General features: G+C 46.5%; 1 protein-coding gene across 1 annotated transcript in view; it reads right to left on the minus strand.

The window, feature by feature from the left end:
* The window catches only part of LOC110504586 (ephrin-B1), a 143099-nt gene extending 124600 nt beyond the window's left edge, over nucleotides 1-18499 (minus strand). The window contains exon 1 of the mRNA XM_090220138.1: nucleotides 17411-18499. Coding sequence (XP_090076264.1) covers nucleotides 17411-17529 — 119 coding nt within the window. The 5' untranslated portion in view covers nucleotides 17530-18499. The remainder of the gene's footprint in view (nucleotides 1-17410) is intronic.
* Nucleotides 18500-18803: the final 304 nt, after the last annotated feature.

Here is an 18803-nt window from a genome sequence, read left to right on the forward strand (position 1 = left end):
CCAACGTCAGAGACCTCCAACGTTACAGACCTCCAACGCTACAGACCTCCAACGTTACAGACCACCAACGTTACAGACCTCCAACGCTACAGACCTCCAACGCTACAGACCTCCAACGCTACAGACCTCCAACGTTACAGACCTCCAACGTTACAGACCTCCAACGTTACAGACCTCCAACGTTACAGACCTCCAACGCTACAGACCTCCAACGCTACAGACCTCCAACGCTACAGACCTCCAACGCTACAGACCTCCAACGTTACAGACCTCCAACGTTACAGACCTCCAACGCTACAGACCTCCAACGTCACAGACCTCCAACGCTACAGACCTCCAACGCTACAGACCTCCAACGCTACAGACCTCCAACGCTACAGACCTCCAACGCTACAGACCTCCAACGTCAGAGACCTCCAACGTCAGAGACCTCCAACGCTACAGACCTCCAACGCTACAGACCTCCAACGCTACAGACCTCCAACGTTACAGACCTCCAACGTTACAGACCTCCAACGTTACAGACCTCCAACGCTACAGACCTCCAACGCTACAGACCTCCAACGCTACAGACCTCCAACGCTACAGACCTCCAACGCTACAGACCTCCAACGCTACAGACCTCCAACGTCAGAGACCTCCAACGCTACAGACCTCCAACGCTACAGACCTCCAACGTCACAGACCTCCAACGCTACAGACCTCCAACGCTACAGACCTCCAACGTCAGAGACCTCCAGCGCTACAGACCTCCAACGCTACAGACCTCCAACGCTACAGACCTCCAACGCTACAGACCTCCAACGCTACAGACCTCCAACGCTACAGACCTCCAACGTCACAGACCTCCAACGTCACAGACCTCCAACGCTACAGACCTCCAACGCTACAGACCTCCAACGCTACAGACCTCCAACGCTACAGACCTCCAACGCTACAGACCTCCAACGCTACAGACCTCCAACGCTACAGACCTCCAACGCTACAGACCTCCAACGCTACAGACCTCCAACGCTACAGACCTCCAACGTTACAGACCTCCAACATTACAGACCTCCAACATTACAGACCTCCAACGCTAGACCTCCAACATCACAGACCTCCAACGCTACAGACCTCCAACGCTACAGACCTCCAACGCTACAGACCTCCAACGTTACAGACCTCCAACGCTACAGACCTCCAACGTTACAGACCTCCAACGCTACAGACCTCCAACGTTACAGACCTCCAACGCTACAGACCTCCAACGCTACAGACCTCCAACGCTACAGACCTCCAACGTTACAGACCTCCAACGCTACAGACCTCCAACGCTACAGACCTAGACTGAATTCCAATAATAATGGCACCGGAGGGGATTTCTGCTGCTTTACGGGCTCCTAACGAACTGTGCTATTTTGTTTGTTTTTTCACATTGTTTATAACTTATTTTGAACATAATGTTGATGCTACCGTCTCTTATGACCGAAAAGAGCTTCTGGACATCAGAACAGCGATTACTCACCTCGAACTTGACAAAGTCCAACGCGAAGGATATACTGCTTTCCTGAGACCAGGCCCAAATCCCCGTCATTCACATGCAGAAAAGACGGAGATACAGGGGGCGGACGTCGGGCTGCCTTGTGAGAATCTGTTGGCGAGTGGGTAAACCACCACTACCATCCGTTCCATTGGCCATCGTGCCATCACTGGAGAATAAACTGGATGATCTACGATCAAGACTATCCTACCAACGGGACATTAAAAACAGTAATATCTCTTATGTTTCACAGAGTCATGGTTGAACGACGACACAGATAATGCAGAGCTGGCTGGGTTTTCTGTGCATCGGCAGGACAGAGACGTCTGTTAAGACGAGGGGCAAGGGTGTGTGTCTATCTGTCAATGGTGTGCGATGTCTAATATTAAAGAAGCATCAAAGAGTACCTCATGATAAGCTGTAGACCACACTATCTACCAAGAGAGTTCTCATCTATATTATTCCCAGGCGTCTATTTACCACCACAAACTGTCGCTGGCACAAGACAACGAGCTGTTTAAGGCCATAAGCAAGAAAACATTCATCCAGATTTTCCTACAGACCTCCTAGCTACAGACCAACCAGTCTGCCTACAGACCTCCTAGCTACAGACCAACCAGTCTGCCTACAGACCTCCTAGCTACAGACCAACCAGTCTGCCTACAGACCTCCTAGCTACAGACCAACCAGTCTGACTACCTCCAACCCCATAAAAACCTTCCAAGACTAATGGTTATGCTTCCCTTCATTTCCAGTCCACTGTGCCAGTTGTATTCAATAGGGAAGACACTATGCCAGTTGTATTCAATAGGGAAGACACTATGCCAGTTGTATTCAATAGGGAAGACACTATGCCAGTTGTATTCAATAGGGAAGACACTATGCCAGTTGTATTCAATAGGGAAGACATTATATCAGTTGTATTCAATAGGGAAGACAATGTGCCAGTTGTATTCAATAGGGAAGACACTATGCCAGTTGTATTCAATAGGGAAGACACTGTGCCAGTTGTATTCAATAGGGAAGACACTATGCCAGTTGTATTCAATCGGGAAGACACTATGCCAGTTGTATTCAATAGGGAAGACACTATGCCAGTTGTATTCAATAGGGAAGACATTATATCAGTTGTATTCAATAGGGAAGACAATGTGCCAGTTGTATTCAATAGGGAATACATTATATCAGTTGTATTCAATAGGGAAGACAATGTGCCAGTTGTATTCAATAGGGAAGACATATCAGTTGTATTCAATAGGGAAGACAATGTGCCAGTTGTATTCAATAGGGAAGACACTATGCCAGTTGTATTCAATAGGGAAGACACTGTGCCAGTTGTATTCAATAGGGAAGACACTGTGCCAGTTGTATTCAATAGGGAAGACACTGTGCCAGTTGTATTCAATAGGGAAGACACTGTGCCAGTTGTATTCAATAGGGAAGGCACTGTGCCAGTTGTATTCAATAGGGAAGGCACTGTGCCAGTTGTATTCAATAGGGAAGGCACTGTGCCAGTTGTATTCAATAGGGAAGGCACTGTGCCAGTTGTATTCAATAGGGAAGACACTGTGCCAGTTGTATTCAATAGGGAAGACACTGTGCCAGTTGCATTCAATAGGGAAGACACTGTGCCAGTTGTATTCAATAGGGAAGACACTGTGCCAGTTGTATTCAATAGGGAAGACACTGTGCCAGTTGTATTCAATAGGGAAGACACTGTGCCAGTTGTATTCAATAGGGAAGACACTGTGCCAGTTGTATTCAATAGGGAAGACATTATATCAGTTGTATTCAATAGGGAAGACACTGTGCCAGTTGAATTCAATAGGGAAGACACTGTGCCAGTTGTATTCAATAGGGAAGACACTATGCCAGTTGTATTCAATAGGGAAGACATTATATCAGTTGTATTCAATAGGGAAGACACTGTGCCAGTTGTATTCAATAGGGAAGACACTGTGCCAGTTGTATTCAATAAGGAAGACACTGTGCCAGTTGTATTCAATAGGGAAGACATTATATCAGTTGTATTCAATAGGGAAGACACTGTGCCAGTTGTATTCAATAGGGAAGACACTGTGCCAGTTGTATTCAATAGGGAAGACACTGTGCCAGTTGTATTCAATAGGGAAGACACTGTGCCAGTTGTATTCAATAGGGAAGACACTATGCCAGTTGTATTCAATAGGGAAGACACTGTGCCAGTTGTATTCAATAGGGAAGACACTGTGCCAGTTGTATTCAATAGGGAAGACACTATGCCAGTTGTATTCAATAGGGAAGACATTATATCAGTTGTATTCAATAGGGAAGACACTGTGTCAGTTGTATTCAATAGGGAAGACATATCAGTTGTATTCAATAGGGAAGACACTGTGCCAGTTGTATTCAATAGGGAAGACACTGTGCCAGTTGTATTCAATAGGGAAGACACTATGCCAGTTGTATTCAATAGGGAAGACACTATGCCAGTTGTATTCAATAGGGAAGACAATGTGCCAGTTGTATTCAATAGGGAAGACACTATGCCAGTTGTATTCAATAGGGAAGACACTGTGCCAGTTGTATTCAATAGGGAAGGCACTATGCCAGTTGTATTCAATAGGGAAGACACTATGCCAGTTGTATTCAATAGGGAAGACACTGTGCCAGTTGTATTCAATAGGGAAGACATTATATCAGTTGTATTCAATAGGGAATTCACTGTGCCAGTTGTATTCAATAGGGAAGACATTATATCAGTTGTATTCAATAGGGAAGACACTATGCCAGTTGTATTCAATAGGGAAGACACTGTGCCAGTTGTATTCAATAGGGAAGACATTATATCAGTTGTATTCAATAGGGAATTCACTGTGCCAGTTGTATTCAATAGGGAAGACATTATATCAGTTGTATTCAATAGGGAAGACATTATATCAGTTGTATTCAATAGGGAAGACATTATATCAGTTGTATTTGATAGGAAAGACATATCAGTTGTATTCAATAGGGAAGACATTATATCAGTTGTATTCAATAAGGAAGACATTATATCAGTTGTATTTGATAGGAAATACATATTAGTTGTATTCAATAGGGAAGACATTATATCAGTTGTATTTGATAGGAAAGACAGCATCCCCGTTATCACATTTTGTTGCCACTCTACAGAACCACTAAGCAGATGCTTATTCCTCCAACAAATATATTCCGAAATCCATCTATATGTATAATGGGGATTTGACTTGAGCATATTGCACATTCTAAGATCTGACATCCCCATTCTTGAAATGCATGAGATGATACAATCTAGAACACATCAATAAATAGAACTAATAACAACACAAAAAGAGAAGCAGTCAAGCCTGAACTAAGGAGAGAACATAAGTCTCACTGAGATGAGAGGGAGGATAGGAGATGGAGGGAGGGAGGGAGGAGAGGAGAGGAGAGAGGAGAGAGGAGAGAGGAGAGAGGAGAGAGGAGAGAGGAGAGAGGAGAGAGGAGAGGAGAGGAGAGGAGAGGAGAGGAGAGGAGAGGAGAGGAGAGGAGAGGAGAGGAGAGGAGAGGAGAGGAGAGGAGAGGAGAGGAGAGGAGAGGAGAGGAGAGGAGAGGAGAGGAGAGGAGAGGAGAGGAGAGGAGAGGAGAGGAGAGAGGAGAGGAGAGGAGAGGAGAGGAGAGGAGAGGAGAGGAGAGGAGAGGAGAGGAGAGGAGAGGAGAGGAGGAACAGACAGTTTTCATGAAAAATAAACAGCAAATGTCTATCAGTGATCTGATTGAGATTGGAAATCTCATCAACATGGGTAAGACCCAAAACACGTCACAGATGAAACAGACTGGGTCGCATGCCGAGAACCAGGTATGCTACACACACACACACACACACACACACACACAGTATATATTCTTCCTCAGTCGATTCAACATGCCAAAATGAGTTCCTAAAGTGGAAACAGAAGCCCCCTGACTGGCAACAACATGGGGCTCTCTCACACACACGGCTGCTTTGGAGTGGCCCTCCTGACATGTGCAGGCCAGACTCTGACAGTGACATCTCCATTCATTTTGGAATTCACAAAGACACACACACACACACACACACGACAGAGAGAGAGAGAGACAGACAAACACACAGACACACACCACAGAGCAGAATGACCAGAGCAGAGCAGTCTGTGTTTAGCAGGGCATTAGGCCAGATTACATTTAGCTGTAGTTCCCTATCTGATGTCATTGTTGGCTTTCCATTGTCTGATGGATGGGTCTAACACACACACACACACACACACACACACACACACACACACAATAAATTCCTCTGAGTCTTTCCAGAAGCTAGTTGATTGATTGCTGGTTCCTGTTGTATGTGGCTGGTCTGTGTCCCGTGGAGCAGGAATTATAAACCAGACAAAAGAGCATGGAAACCCCCCCCCCCCCCCCCAACATCTGACTCCATCAATCACACTAGCAATCAAACTAATTCAATTAGATAGACACAAATCCCGCTGGCTTACGGCCCCTTATCCCACGGTCCGGAGACTCAATTCACACACAATTCCATACATGTAGCATGAACTCCCCTTTTTTCCCATTGCTAATGTTTCTCAATATCAAGAAATACAGAGGAAATGGTTCTATTCTCTTCTGGAAAAGAAAGGAGAGCTAGAAAAGACAACAGGAGACAGAAATCTGTAGATATGTGTGGAATAGTCTCTTTCAGGTTTCCAAGGTACGAGAGAGAATGCAGGGCTGTGTGCGTTTGTGCGTGTGTGCGTGTGCGTGTGTGAGTTAGGCCTCCCAGAGAGCAGCGATTAAGGTGTCAGTCACAGCTGTCACACGGAGCTGAGCAGAGAGCTTTACCCAGCATGCTTTTGGCTGGGCGTTGGGCTGAGACAAGGATGGTCACAGCAGGACTCCCATCAGTCCTGTCTTCCCTCTCCTCACCGTGACTGACCGAGTGGATGGGAGACTGTGTGTGTGTGTGTGTGTGTGTGTGTGTGTGTGTGTGTGTGTGTGTGTGTGTGTGTGTGTGTGTGTGTGTGTGTGTGTGTGTGTGTGTGTGTGTGTGTCGGGCAGGGGAATGGGTCATGCTGATAGTTTGTATAGACGAGTCTGAGCCTGGTGGAATAGGTTAACAGGGGCACACACACACACACACACACTTTTTGGGCAGTGTGTCCTGTCTCCCATGGACAAAGAAATCCTGTGATATATCAAACGTACAACTCTCACACACACACACACAACTCATAACTGACACTCACACACACACAAAATTCCTGAAAAAATATTAATGGAAAAATTATAATTTTTTCCTCTCTGCCCCTAATAGTAGTAAAGTCTCCTGCTATTTCCATGCTCCACTAATGGTCCCACTGTTCAAGTGTGTGTGTAGTGTGTGTAGTGTGTAGTGTGTAGTGTGTGTAGTCCTAATGTACTCCATATCTCCAGTCTGATGGATTAGGATGTTAGATAATTAATGGAGGATTGTTACAGCAGCCGTCCATCTGCCTCTCTGACATACTTACACTGACTCCTCAGAGACACAGGAAGAAAGAGCGAGGGAGGGGGGGGGGGGAGAGAGGGGGGTGAGAGTGAGAGAGGGGGAGGTGAGAGTGAGAGAGGGGGAGGTGAGAGGGAGAGAGGGGGAGGTGAGAGGGAGAGGTGAGAGGGAGAGAGGGGGAGGTGAGAGGGAGAGAGGGGGAGGTGAGAGGGAGAGAAAGAGAGGGGGGATTGGGAGAGAGGGGGGGGGTGAGAGGGGGGGGGGGTGAGAGAGAGAAAGGGGGGGGTTAGAGAGAGAGAGAGGAGGGGGGTGAGCATAGTGCTCCATTCCACAGGGAAACGACTTCTGAAACCAACAGTCTCTCTCATAGTGCTCCATTCCATAAAGAAAAGCCTTCTGAAACCAACAGTCTCTCTCATAGTGCTCCATTCCACAGGGAAACGACTTCTGAAACCAACAGTCTCTCTCATAGTGCTCCATTCCACAGGGAAACGACTTCCTAAACCAACAGTCTCTCTCATAGTGCTCCATTCCACAGGGAAACGACTTCTGAAACCAACAGTCTCTCTCATAATGCTCCATTCCACAGGGAAACGACTTCCTAAACCAACAGTCTCTCTCATAGTGCTCCATTCCACAGGGAAACAACTTCCTAAACCAACAGTCTCTCTCATAGTGCTCCATTCCACAGGGAAACAACTTCCTAAACCAACAGTCTCTCTCATAGTGCTCCATTCCACAGGGAAACGACTTCCTAAACCAACAGTCTCTCTCATAGTGCTCCATTCCACAGGGAAACAACTTCCTAAACCAACAGTCTCTCTCATAGTGCTCCATTCCATAGGGAAACGACTTCTAAACCAACAGTCTCTCTCATAGTGCTCCATTCCACAGGGAAACAACTTCCTAAACCAACAGTCTCTCTCATAGTGCTCCATTCCACAGGGAAACGACTTCTGAAACCAACAGTCTCTCTCATAGTGCTCCATTCCACAGGGAAACGACTTCCTAAACCAACAGTCTCTCTCATAGTGCTCCATTCCACAGGGAAACGACTTCTGAAACCAACAGTCTCTCTCATAGTGCTCCATTCCACAGGGAAACGACTTCTGAAACCAACAGTCTCTCTCATAGTGCTCCATTCCACAGGGAAACGACTTCCTAAACCAACAGCCTCTCTCATAGTGCTCCATTCCACAGGGAAACGACTTCCTAAACCAACAGTCTCTCTCATAGTGCTCCATTCCACAGGGAAACGACTTCCTAAACCAACAGTCTCTCTCATAGTGCTCCATTCCACAGGGAAACGACTTCTGAAACCAACAGTCTCTCTCATAGTGCTCCATTCCACAGGGAAACGACTTCTGAAACCAACAGTCTCTCTCATAGTGCTCCATTCCACAGGGAAACTACTTCTGAAACCAACAGTCTCTCTCATAGTGCTCCATTCCACAGGGAAACGACTTCCTAAACCAACAGTCTCTCTCATAGTGCTCCATTCCAAAGGGAAACGACTTCCTAAACCAACAGTCTCTCTCATAGTGCTCCATTCCACAGGGAAACGACTTCCTAAACCAACAGTCTCTCTCATAGTGCTCCATTCCACAGGGAAAAGACTTCCTAAACCAACAGTCTCTCTCATAGTGCTCCATTCCATAAGGAAAAGCCTTCTGAAACCAACAAACAGTCTCTCTCATAGTGCTCCATTCCACAGGGAAACGACTTCTGAAATCAACAGTCTCTCTCATAGTGCTCCATTCCACAGGGAAACGACTTCTGAAACCAACAGTCTCTCTCATAGTGCTCCATTCCACAGGGAAACGACTTCCTAAACCAACAGTCTCTCTCATAGTGCTCCATTCCACAGGGAAACAACTTCCTAAACCAACAGCCTCTCTCATAGTGCTCCATTCCATAAGGAAAAGCCTTCTGAAACCAACAGTCTCTCTCATAGTGCTCCATTCCACAGGGAAACGACTTCCTAAACCAACAGTCTCTCTCATAGTGCTCCATTCCATAAGGAAAAGCCTTCTGAAACCAACAAACAGTCTCTCTCATAGTGCTCCATTCCACAGGGAAACGACTTCTGAAATCAACAGTCTCTCTCATAGTGCTCCATTCCACAGGGAAACGACTTCTGAAACCAACAGTCTCTCTCATAGTGCTCCATTCCACAGGGAAACGACTTCCTAAACCAACAGTCTCTCTCATAGTGCTCCATTCCACAGGGAAACGACTTCCTAAACCAACAGCCTCTCTCATAGTGCTCCATTCCATAAGGAAAAGCCTTCTGAAACCAACAGTCTCTCTCATAGTGCTCCATTCCACAGGGAAACGACTTCCTAAACCAACAGTCTCTCTCATAGTGCTCCATTCCATAAAGAAAAGCCTTCTGAAACCAACAGTCTCTCTCATAGTGCTCCATTCCACAGGGAAACTACTTCTGAAACCAACAGTCTCTCTCATAGTGCTCCATTCCACAGGGAAACGACTTCTGAAACCAACAGTCTCTCTCATAGTGCTCCATTCCACAGGGAAACAACTTCCTAAACCAACAGTCTCTCTCATAGTGCTCCATTCCACAGGGAAACGACTTCCTAAACCAACAGTCTCTCTCATAGTGCTCCATTCCACAGGGAAACGACTTCTGAAACCAACAGTCTCTCTCATAGTGCTCCATTCCACAGGGAAACGACTTCCTAAACCAACAGTCTCTCTCATAGTGCTCCATTCCACAGGGAAACGACTTCTGAAACCAACAGTCTCTCTCATAGTGCTCCATTCCACAGGGAAACGACTTCCTAAACCAACAGTCTCTCTCATAGTGCTCCATTCCACAGGGAAACGACTTCTGAAACCAACAGTCTCTCTCATAGTGCTCCATTCCACAGGGAAACGACTTCCTAAACCAACAGTCTCTCTCATAGTGCTCCATTCCACAGGGAAACGACTTCTGAAACCAACAGTCTCTCTCATAGTGCTCCATTCCACAGGGAAAAGACTTCCTAAACCAACAGTCTCTCTCATAGTGCTCCATTCCACAGGGAAACAACTTCCTAAACCAACAGTCTCTCTCATAGTGCTCCATTCCACAGGGAAACGACTTCTGAAACCAACAGTCTCTCTCATAGTGCTCCATTCCACAGGGAAACGACTTCTGAAACCAACAGTCTCTCTCATAGTGCTCCATTCCACAGGGAAACGACTTCTGAAACCAACAGTCTCTCTCATAGTGCTCCATTCCACAGGGAAACGACTTCCTAAACCAACAGCCTCTCTCATAGTGCTCCATTCCATAAGGAAAAGCCTTCTGAAACCAACAGTATCCAATAGAAGCTTAAAGCCACAATAAGATCAGTAAACAGCTGGTGTTGTCAGCCGGTCAGGAAGTGAATGTTAGCTGAGGCAGCTAGATAGATGTACAGTTACTATGTCTGGTGAGTCTATACTGCAGGAAGACTGCAGGCATACTAAACAGATAGAGAACTCTGTGTGGAAGCTAAAAGAGAGGTAATATGTTTGATTCTTAGTAAATGCTAAGTGTTATACACCAGCTATAGACGCTGACACATTGCTCTGTCAATATTCATATCTCTGAAGTCAACTTCAGTAAGACAGAAAACCATTTTGGTTCCTCTACCCCTCCCCTGGGTAAACACAGCGATCAGACTGTTCCACCAGGCTACCCCTCCCCTGGGTAAACACAGCGATCTGGCTGTTCCACCAGGCTACCCCTCCCCTAGGTAAACACAGGCTGTTCCACCAGGCTACCCCTCCCCTAGGTAAACACAGGCTGTTCCACCAGGCTACCCCTCCCCTAGGTAAACACAGCGATCAGGCTGTTCCACCAGGCTACCCCTCCCCTAGGTAAACACAGCGATCAGGCTGTTCCACCAGGCTACCCCTCCCCTAGGTAAACACAGTGATCAGGCTGTTCCACCAGGCTACCCCTCCCCTAGGTAAACACAGCAATCAGGCTGTTCCACCAGGCTACCCCTCCCCTAGGTAAACACAGCGATCAGGCTGTTCCACCAGGCTACCCCTCCCCTAGGTAAACACAGCGATCAGACTGTTCCACCAGGCTACCCCTCCCCTAGGTAAACACAGAGATCAGGCTGTTCCACCAGGCTACCCCTCCCCTAGGTAAACACAGCGATCAGGCTGTTCCACCAGGCTACCCCTCCCCTAGGTAAACACAGTGATCAGGCTGTTCCACCAGGCTACCCCTCCCCTAGGTAAACACAGAGATCAGGCTGTTCCACCAGGCTACCCCTCCCCTGGGTAAACACAGCGATCTGGCTGTTCCACCAGGCTACCCCTCCCCTGGGTAAACACAGCGATCTGGCTGTTCCACCAGGCTACCCCTCCCCTAGGTAAACACAGTGATCAGGCTTTTCCACCAGGCTACCCCTCCCCTAGGTAAACACAGCGATCAGGCTGTTCCACCAGGCTACCCCTCCCCTAGGTAAACACAGTGATCAGGCTGTTCCACCAGGCTACCCCTCCCCTAGGTAAACACAGCGATCAGGCTGTTCCACCAGGCTACCCCTCCCCTAGGTAAACACAGTGATCAGACTGTTCCACCAGGCTACCCCTCCCCTAGGTAAACACAGAGATCAGGCTGTTCCACCAGGCTACCCCTCCCCTGGGTAAACACAGCGATCTGGCTGTTCCACCAGGCTACCCCTCCCCTAGGTAAACACAGCGATCAGGCTGTTCCACCAGGCTACCCCTCCCCTAGGTAAACACAGCGATCAGGCTGTTCCACCAGGCTACCCCTCCTTCTAAGTTCTAATAAGTGGGTATGAGTTCTCCTGCAGGGTGGCTGTATGGCTTTATGGCTGAGGATGCATGTCTGTATGGATCTGCTGTGGATCTACAAGGCTGTGTGGCTATGGGTCTGTTTGGCTGCATGGCTATATGGCTGTGGGTCTGTATGGCTGTATGGCTGTGGGTCTGTATGGCTGTATGGCTGTATGGCTACGAGTCTGTTTGGCTGTGGGTCTGTATGTCTGTGGGTCTATATGGCTGTGGGTCTGTATGACTGTGGGTCTGTATGGCTGTATGGCTATGGGTCTATATGGCTGTATAACTGTGGGTCTGTATGGCTGTATGGCTACGGGTCTGTTTGGCTGTGGGTCTGTATGTCTGTGGGTCTATATGGCTGTGAGTCTGCATGGCTGTTGGTCTGTATGGCTGTGGGTCTATATGGCTGTGGGTCTGCATGGCTGTTGGTCTGTATGGCTGTGGGTCTGTTTGGCTGTGGATCTGTATGGCTGCATGGCTGTGGGTCTGTATGGCTGCATGGCTGTTGGTCTGTATGGCTGTGGGTCTGTTTGGCTGTGGGTCTGTATGGCTGAATGGCTGTGGGTCTGTATGGCTGCATGGCTGTGGGTCTGTATGGCTGCATGGCTGTGGGTCTGTATGGCTGCATGGCTGTGGGTCTGTATGGCTGTATGGCTGTGGGTCTGTATGGCTGTGGATCTGTATGGCTCTATTTTTGTTCAGTATAGATGGTTAGCAATATAATATATAATGGTCTTGAGTGGCAACAAATCTGCACAATAGCTGATTCGCTTTCCATAACACCCCTCCTTTCCATACACTCTCTTTTCCCATACATTCCTCTTTTCCCATACACCCTCTCTTTTCCCATACTACACCCCCTCTTTTCCCATACACCCTCTCTTTTCCCATACACCCTCTCTTTTCCCATACTACACCCTCTCTTTTCCCATACTACACCCTCTCTTTTCCCATACTACACCCTCTCTTTTCCCATACTACACCCTCTCTTTTCCCATACTACACCCTCTCTTTTCCCATACTACACCCTCTCTTTTCCCATACTACACCCTCTCTTTTCCCATACTACACCCTCTCTTTTCCCATACTACACCCTCTCTTTTCCCATACTACACCCTCTCTTTTCCCATACTACGCCCTCTCTTTTCCCATACACCCTCTCTTTCCCATACTACACCCTCTCTTTTCCCATACTACACCCTCTCTTTTCCCATACACCCTCTCTTTTCCCATACACCCTCTCTTTTCCCATACTACACCCTCTCTTTTCCCATACACCCCCTCTTTTCCCATACTACACCCTCTCTTTTCCCATACACCCTCTCTTTCCCATACTACACCCTCTCTTTTCCCATACTACACCCTCTCTTTTCCCATACTACACCCTCTCTTTTCCCATACACCCTCTCTTTTCCCATACACCCTCTCTTTTCCCATACTACACCCCCTCTTTTCCCATACACCCTCTCTTTTCCCATACTACACCCTCTCTTTTCCCATACTACACCCTCTCTTTTCCCATACTACACCCCCTCTTTTCCCATACTACACCCCCTCTTTTCCCATACACCCTCTCTTTTCCCATACTACACCCTCTCTTTTCCCATACTACACCCTCTCTTTTCCCATACTACACCCTCTCTTTTCCATACTACACCCTCTCTTTTCCCATACTACACCCTCTCTTTTCCCATACTACACCCTCTCTTTTCCCATACTACACCCCCTCTTTTCCCATACTACACCCCCTCTTTTCCCATACTACACCCTCTCTTTCCCATACTACACCCTCTCTTTTCCCATACTACACCCTCTCTTTTCCCATACTACACCCCCTCTTTTCCCATACTACACCCTCTCTTTTCCCATACTACACCCCCTCTTTTCCCATACTACACCCTCTCTTTTCCCATACATCGGTCACCATATTGGGTTGCTTTTCAACAGGAAATTTTTTTTTTTAAATCACTAGAGGACGTCTTTAATGTAGCCAAAGATTAGAGGGTCCCACTCCCGTGGGAAACACTGATCAACACTTTGGTTCCTACCCTGTCACAATAACACTTCTATATCCATCCTATTAGTATTCTAATTCCTACTTCTATGAATGCCTCCCTGACTTTTTCATTTGTTGGCATGTTTAACAACTGTATTCAATGTGCCCGCTGTTATCCATTAGGAACACTGGTTGAATCAACGTTGTTTCCACTTCATTTCAATGAAATGACGTTGAACCAACATGAAATAGATGTTGAATTGACGTCTGTGCCCGGTGGGTTTATTCTAACTATATAATTAGAATAATCATTCTATTTCCATGATTCCTACAGTTCACCCAAGTGTTTTGATCTAAATCGCAAGTCATATCGCATTTGTAATATTTGGTTAAAAATAAGGCCTAGATGTTTTGCCCATATCGTGCAGCCCTATGTGGCAGTGTGGAAATGATCTCAAATGAAAGCAACTTTTATGTTGAAGTTGAATTGAACAGTATAAAACAATCAGAATGGAGAAAGAACCATTGAAATCATTTTGAATGTATGTGTTGCCACCCTAGGATCACTCACTACTCATAAAGCAAATGTACAACTTTTATTCATCAAAAACATGCCCAGCACTAAGTGAATGTACAGAAGGTTGCTAAGTGAATGTACAGAAGGTTGCTAAGTGAATGTACAGAAGGTTGGAATCTCATCGATCAACGTCTCAACCATTACCCAATGTTCCAAATGACATCTCTCTCTTTCTCTCCCTCAGAGCAGCCTAGCATCTCCTCTTCGTGTACATAAGTCCATTGTAGAGCATTGAAGCCCACCCTGAAGGACTGAGATGTTTCATCTCAATGGAATCAGCTGTACAAATAAAGACTATTGTATAAAAGCATCAGCTCAGTCACCTAATAAACACAAGATAGGGTAGTGCACTATATAGGGAATAGGGTGCCATTTGAGACACAAAGTGTCCTGCTACATGTCAGCTTGGCAATGGTCAACCGAGCATTCAGCATGCTGTGTCCAGGCGAGGAGAGAGGAGGGAGGAGGGAGGAGGGAGGAGAGAGGAGAGAGGAGAGAGGAGAGAGGAGAGAGGAGAGAGGAGGGAGGAGTGAGGAGGGAGGAGAGAGGAGAGAGGAGGGAGGAGGGAGAGGACGAGAAACTTTATAGGCCGTCAGGTGAGAAGTAGAAAATAAACGAAAGGAAGATTAGGAGTTTTGTTCGTCTGCCCCTGCCATTGACATAATGGACGCTAGAGGTCAGTCAGAGTAGAGGTCAGCCAGAGTAGAGGTCAGTCAGAGTAGAGGTCAGTCAGTGAAACTGACCCATTGACATAATGGACGCTAGAGGTCAGCCAGAGTAGAGGTCAGCCAGAGTAGAGGTCAGCCAGAGTAGAGGTCAGCCAGAGTAGAGGTCAGTCAGTGAAACTGACCCATTGACATAATGAACGCTAGAGGTCAGCCAGAGTAGAGGTCAGTCAGAGTAGAGGTCAGCCAGAGTAGAGGTCAGCCAGAGTAGTGGTCAGTCAGTGATACTGACCCATTGACATAATGAACGCTAGAGGTCAGCCAGAGTAGAGGTCAGTCAGTGAAACTGACCCATTGACATAATGAACGCTAGAGGTCAGCCAGAGTAGAGGTCAGTCAGTGAAACTGACCCATTGACATAATGAACGCTAGAGGTCAGCCAGAGTAGAGGTCAGTCAGTGATACTGACCCACTAACCAAAGACCAGACTTCACTGATCAATTGACATTGGTGGTCATAAAAATGCACAGTGTCATGCTGGTGCATTGCCAATCACGCTAAATCTTGAACCTGTGATGTTAACAATTAATACATTGTACTTCTTTGTACTTCTGTATAGCACTTTGTGACATCTGCCGATGTAAAACGTGCTTTATAAATATATTTGATTTGCGCATTTACCAAAAGCTGCAGAAAACTATTTCAATACACAGGCCATGTGATGTGGGTGTAAAGAGAGAGACTCAGTCTGTGGGTGATAAATATTACCAGAACACATTATTTTACTGCCAGTAGCCTCGAGATGGCTCTCTGAAACTATAATTAGGAAAGTGTGCGCGCAGGCAGCCAAAGCTTGCTCAGTGCGTGCACAGGCAAGGCTTTCTCTCTCGCCAGGGCATGTTCAGAGTTCGAGACATTTTATTTCCTTGAGTGAATTACGCGAGTTGGAAACTAGCCTACAGTACACCTTGACACTTGCCACCCGTTCGCCGGTGGCTTTTTTCTCTCTTCTCGTTCCGCTGCCTGCGCGCGCTGTTCATTCTACCATAAACTGGAGTGCTGGAGAGGAAAATACACACTGGGACGCTGTTATAGCTTAAAAGAAGGGGTGTTCTACCCTTTATTGCCCAGGGACCCCCTCCCAGACCAACCGGTGACAGAGGAACCTCCATCATACATTAGCTCAAATAAATAATGAATGTCTTATCATCAGGTGAATGAAACGGCAAGGAGAAGTAATCAGCATTTTAAATGAATAGATTTTGTGGATAGTTTTTCATTATTTTTACCTCCTACATTATAATTGGCAGAGGAAGTGTAAACTAACAGCCTATTAGCTACAAAGGTAACTCCAAACACACTCGCTAAAAGCAGCTGTTTAGCTGGTTAAAGAAAGTCAGGGTTACTTGCCGTACTCACTGGTAGAGGGTGCGTTTTCAAAGTGGGTGTAATTTGCTAATATTGGGAGTTGAGAAATTGAGTTGACATCATTAGAAAGAAGATATTCTCCTCTTTTCTACTGTATGTAGGCTATACAATTCAAAATTCGTTTACTATGTTGTTGCCAGCAATATTAATAAGAAAAACATTTAAATTAAAACATCTAGGCTATTTTCGCTAACCACCTGCAGTACCCCCGGTTGAATACCGCTGTCTTAAAGATATCATCCTTAGTTGATACATCATTCTTTTTAATGTATAAACGGGGATGGAATTTATGTATTTTCGGCACTGGCCAGCGGGGTTAGTAGACTGCAATTTTTACTAGCCTGGGTCCAATATATGTGACATGCAATATTTGAAAATACTAAATTCCACTAGCCAGTCTAGCGGGCTATCTTCATTTCCATTGATTCTTGAAGAATATAACTTGTAAATGCCTCCTGAGTTTAGTTCCGCTGTCGGTCCCCATCAGAACACAACATACTACTCTTGTTTTACTTCTACGCCAATGTTTGTAAACAAGACTCAAAACATGGTTTAAACTATCATTTTGATGTAATGGATAGTCAAGTCCTTGCATCCATAGCTCTGACTATGCATTTGAAAGTGGTTACATTTCTCCAGGCCCATCCTAGCTTTAAGGAATGTGCCAAATACACAATGCTATCCATAACATATTGGTCTGACTTCTGATCGCATGTCTGACATGTAGACTGGGCCTACATTCACCTCCAATCTCAAGACACAACTTTGGGTACGAAATGTAGTTCAGACCAATGCGCGTCATGGGTGCCAACTTGATGTGTCATCATCATTGGAAAAGAGCGAATTTGAAGACCGTTTTTAACTTCCCCCTTCTCCACACACAAAGCGAATTTGCAAAATTTGACACTCTATTGACTTTAAATATGACACTTACTTTGCATTCTGAGTGCTCCACATTATAGTTTCCAGTGATTTGGCGTCAGAAGGTAACGTCGACCTAAACACGACAATAAAGATCCAGAGGTAACATTTCCAACACGCGACCCCTGCCATTCTCACAACCGGGAGACAGAGTGAGCCGGGGAGAGCACCGGACCCGCCGTGCGCGTGGCGGTGCAGTAGCCGCTATCTACCGCTTTCTTCTGTGGCTTGTGTGTTTGTCAGTCGGGTGCATATGAGGTCGATGTTAGATACATGTCTCTCTGTCCGACGTGTCTTCAGATCCCCGTTCAAACCTCTGCTGTCCTTGGTTGAACCGTCCGCAAAGCGCTCGTGTCAACAGCGGTTGGCTCTAAATTACGGTTGTTAAGAGGTTCAAGGCGGGATGAAAGCCAATGTGATACCGTTGACTTGCAGCTAAGAAACGGGGGAAGTTCTTTCTTCGCGTATGTGTCCCTAATGTCACACCGATCCGGTTCCTCGTTAGATCAGGTAACCTATACCGAGGTTTCTCTGCAGGCTAGTACTGCTGTCAGGAGGGTAGCCTAACGGCGGATGTCTTTGTCAGGTGAATACCATCTCCCAGCAACGCTCTCTGTATCTGTCGCTTTACTTCATAGAATAGATGACAACACGCATCCATCAGTCAGAACTCCCGTCAGAACACACTTTATCCGTCTCTTCTCCTCATCCCACCCTTCTCCTCTCTTCCCCCAGAGCAGGGGAACTGCAGTGACTTAATGTAGTGAATATTTCCTATTCGTCCTAGATAGAACATGTGAGAGGTCCAACTGAGCTGGAGCATGTATTCGTGCATGCACTGCCCGGATGCCCACCACGCAGCAGTAGGCTGGGCTTTAGCAATGTCCTCTTTGTCCCTGAGTCTAGAGTTATTTATTGTACAGTAGGCTGGTAGACGAGGGACTCATAGTTAGAAGTGGTCTAGTCTACCACGGGTCAGGACTTGCTCTCTCTCCCTCCTCTGTCTCTCTCTCGTTCACTGCTTGGAACCAGACGTCCCCCGCTTTGCGCCTCTCTTTGAGCTAAACCGTAACCTGATGCCCGGGCGCGCGGTAGACAGCCCACCATATCATCCGCCGCCACCAATCAGATAGCTCGGTCCGGAACTCGGGCATCGATGTGTGTGTGTGTTCCGGTCCATTACTCCAGTTCATTGCCCTGAAAGCCATTTAACACTCCCCCCTTTAAAATAAATATGTGTGAACATTGAAAAAGTAAACATATTGGCTAATGCAATGACGTATCCATTAGAAATTACATAGGGAAACATTTATTTTTAAATCTTTAGGCTATCTCAAGCATGTTTATTCAAAAAGAGTGGTGTGAATTGATCCTCTGAATCAGTCTAACGTGACGGGAACCTATTG

The sequence above is a fragment of the Oncorhynchus mykiss genome, chromosome 25 (assembly GCF_057628025.1).
Source record: "Oncorhynchus mykiss isolate SJ-2025 chromosome 25, ASM5762802v1, whole genome shotgun sequence".
NCBI classification, from domain to species: domain Eukaryota; kingdom Metazoa; phylum Chordata; class Actinopteri; order Salmoniformes; family Salmonidae; genus Oncorhynchus; species Oncorhynchus mykiss.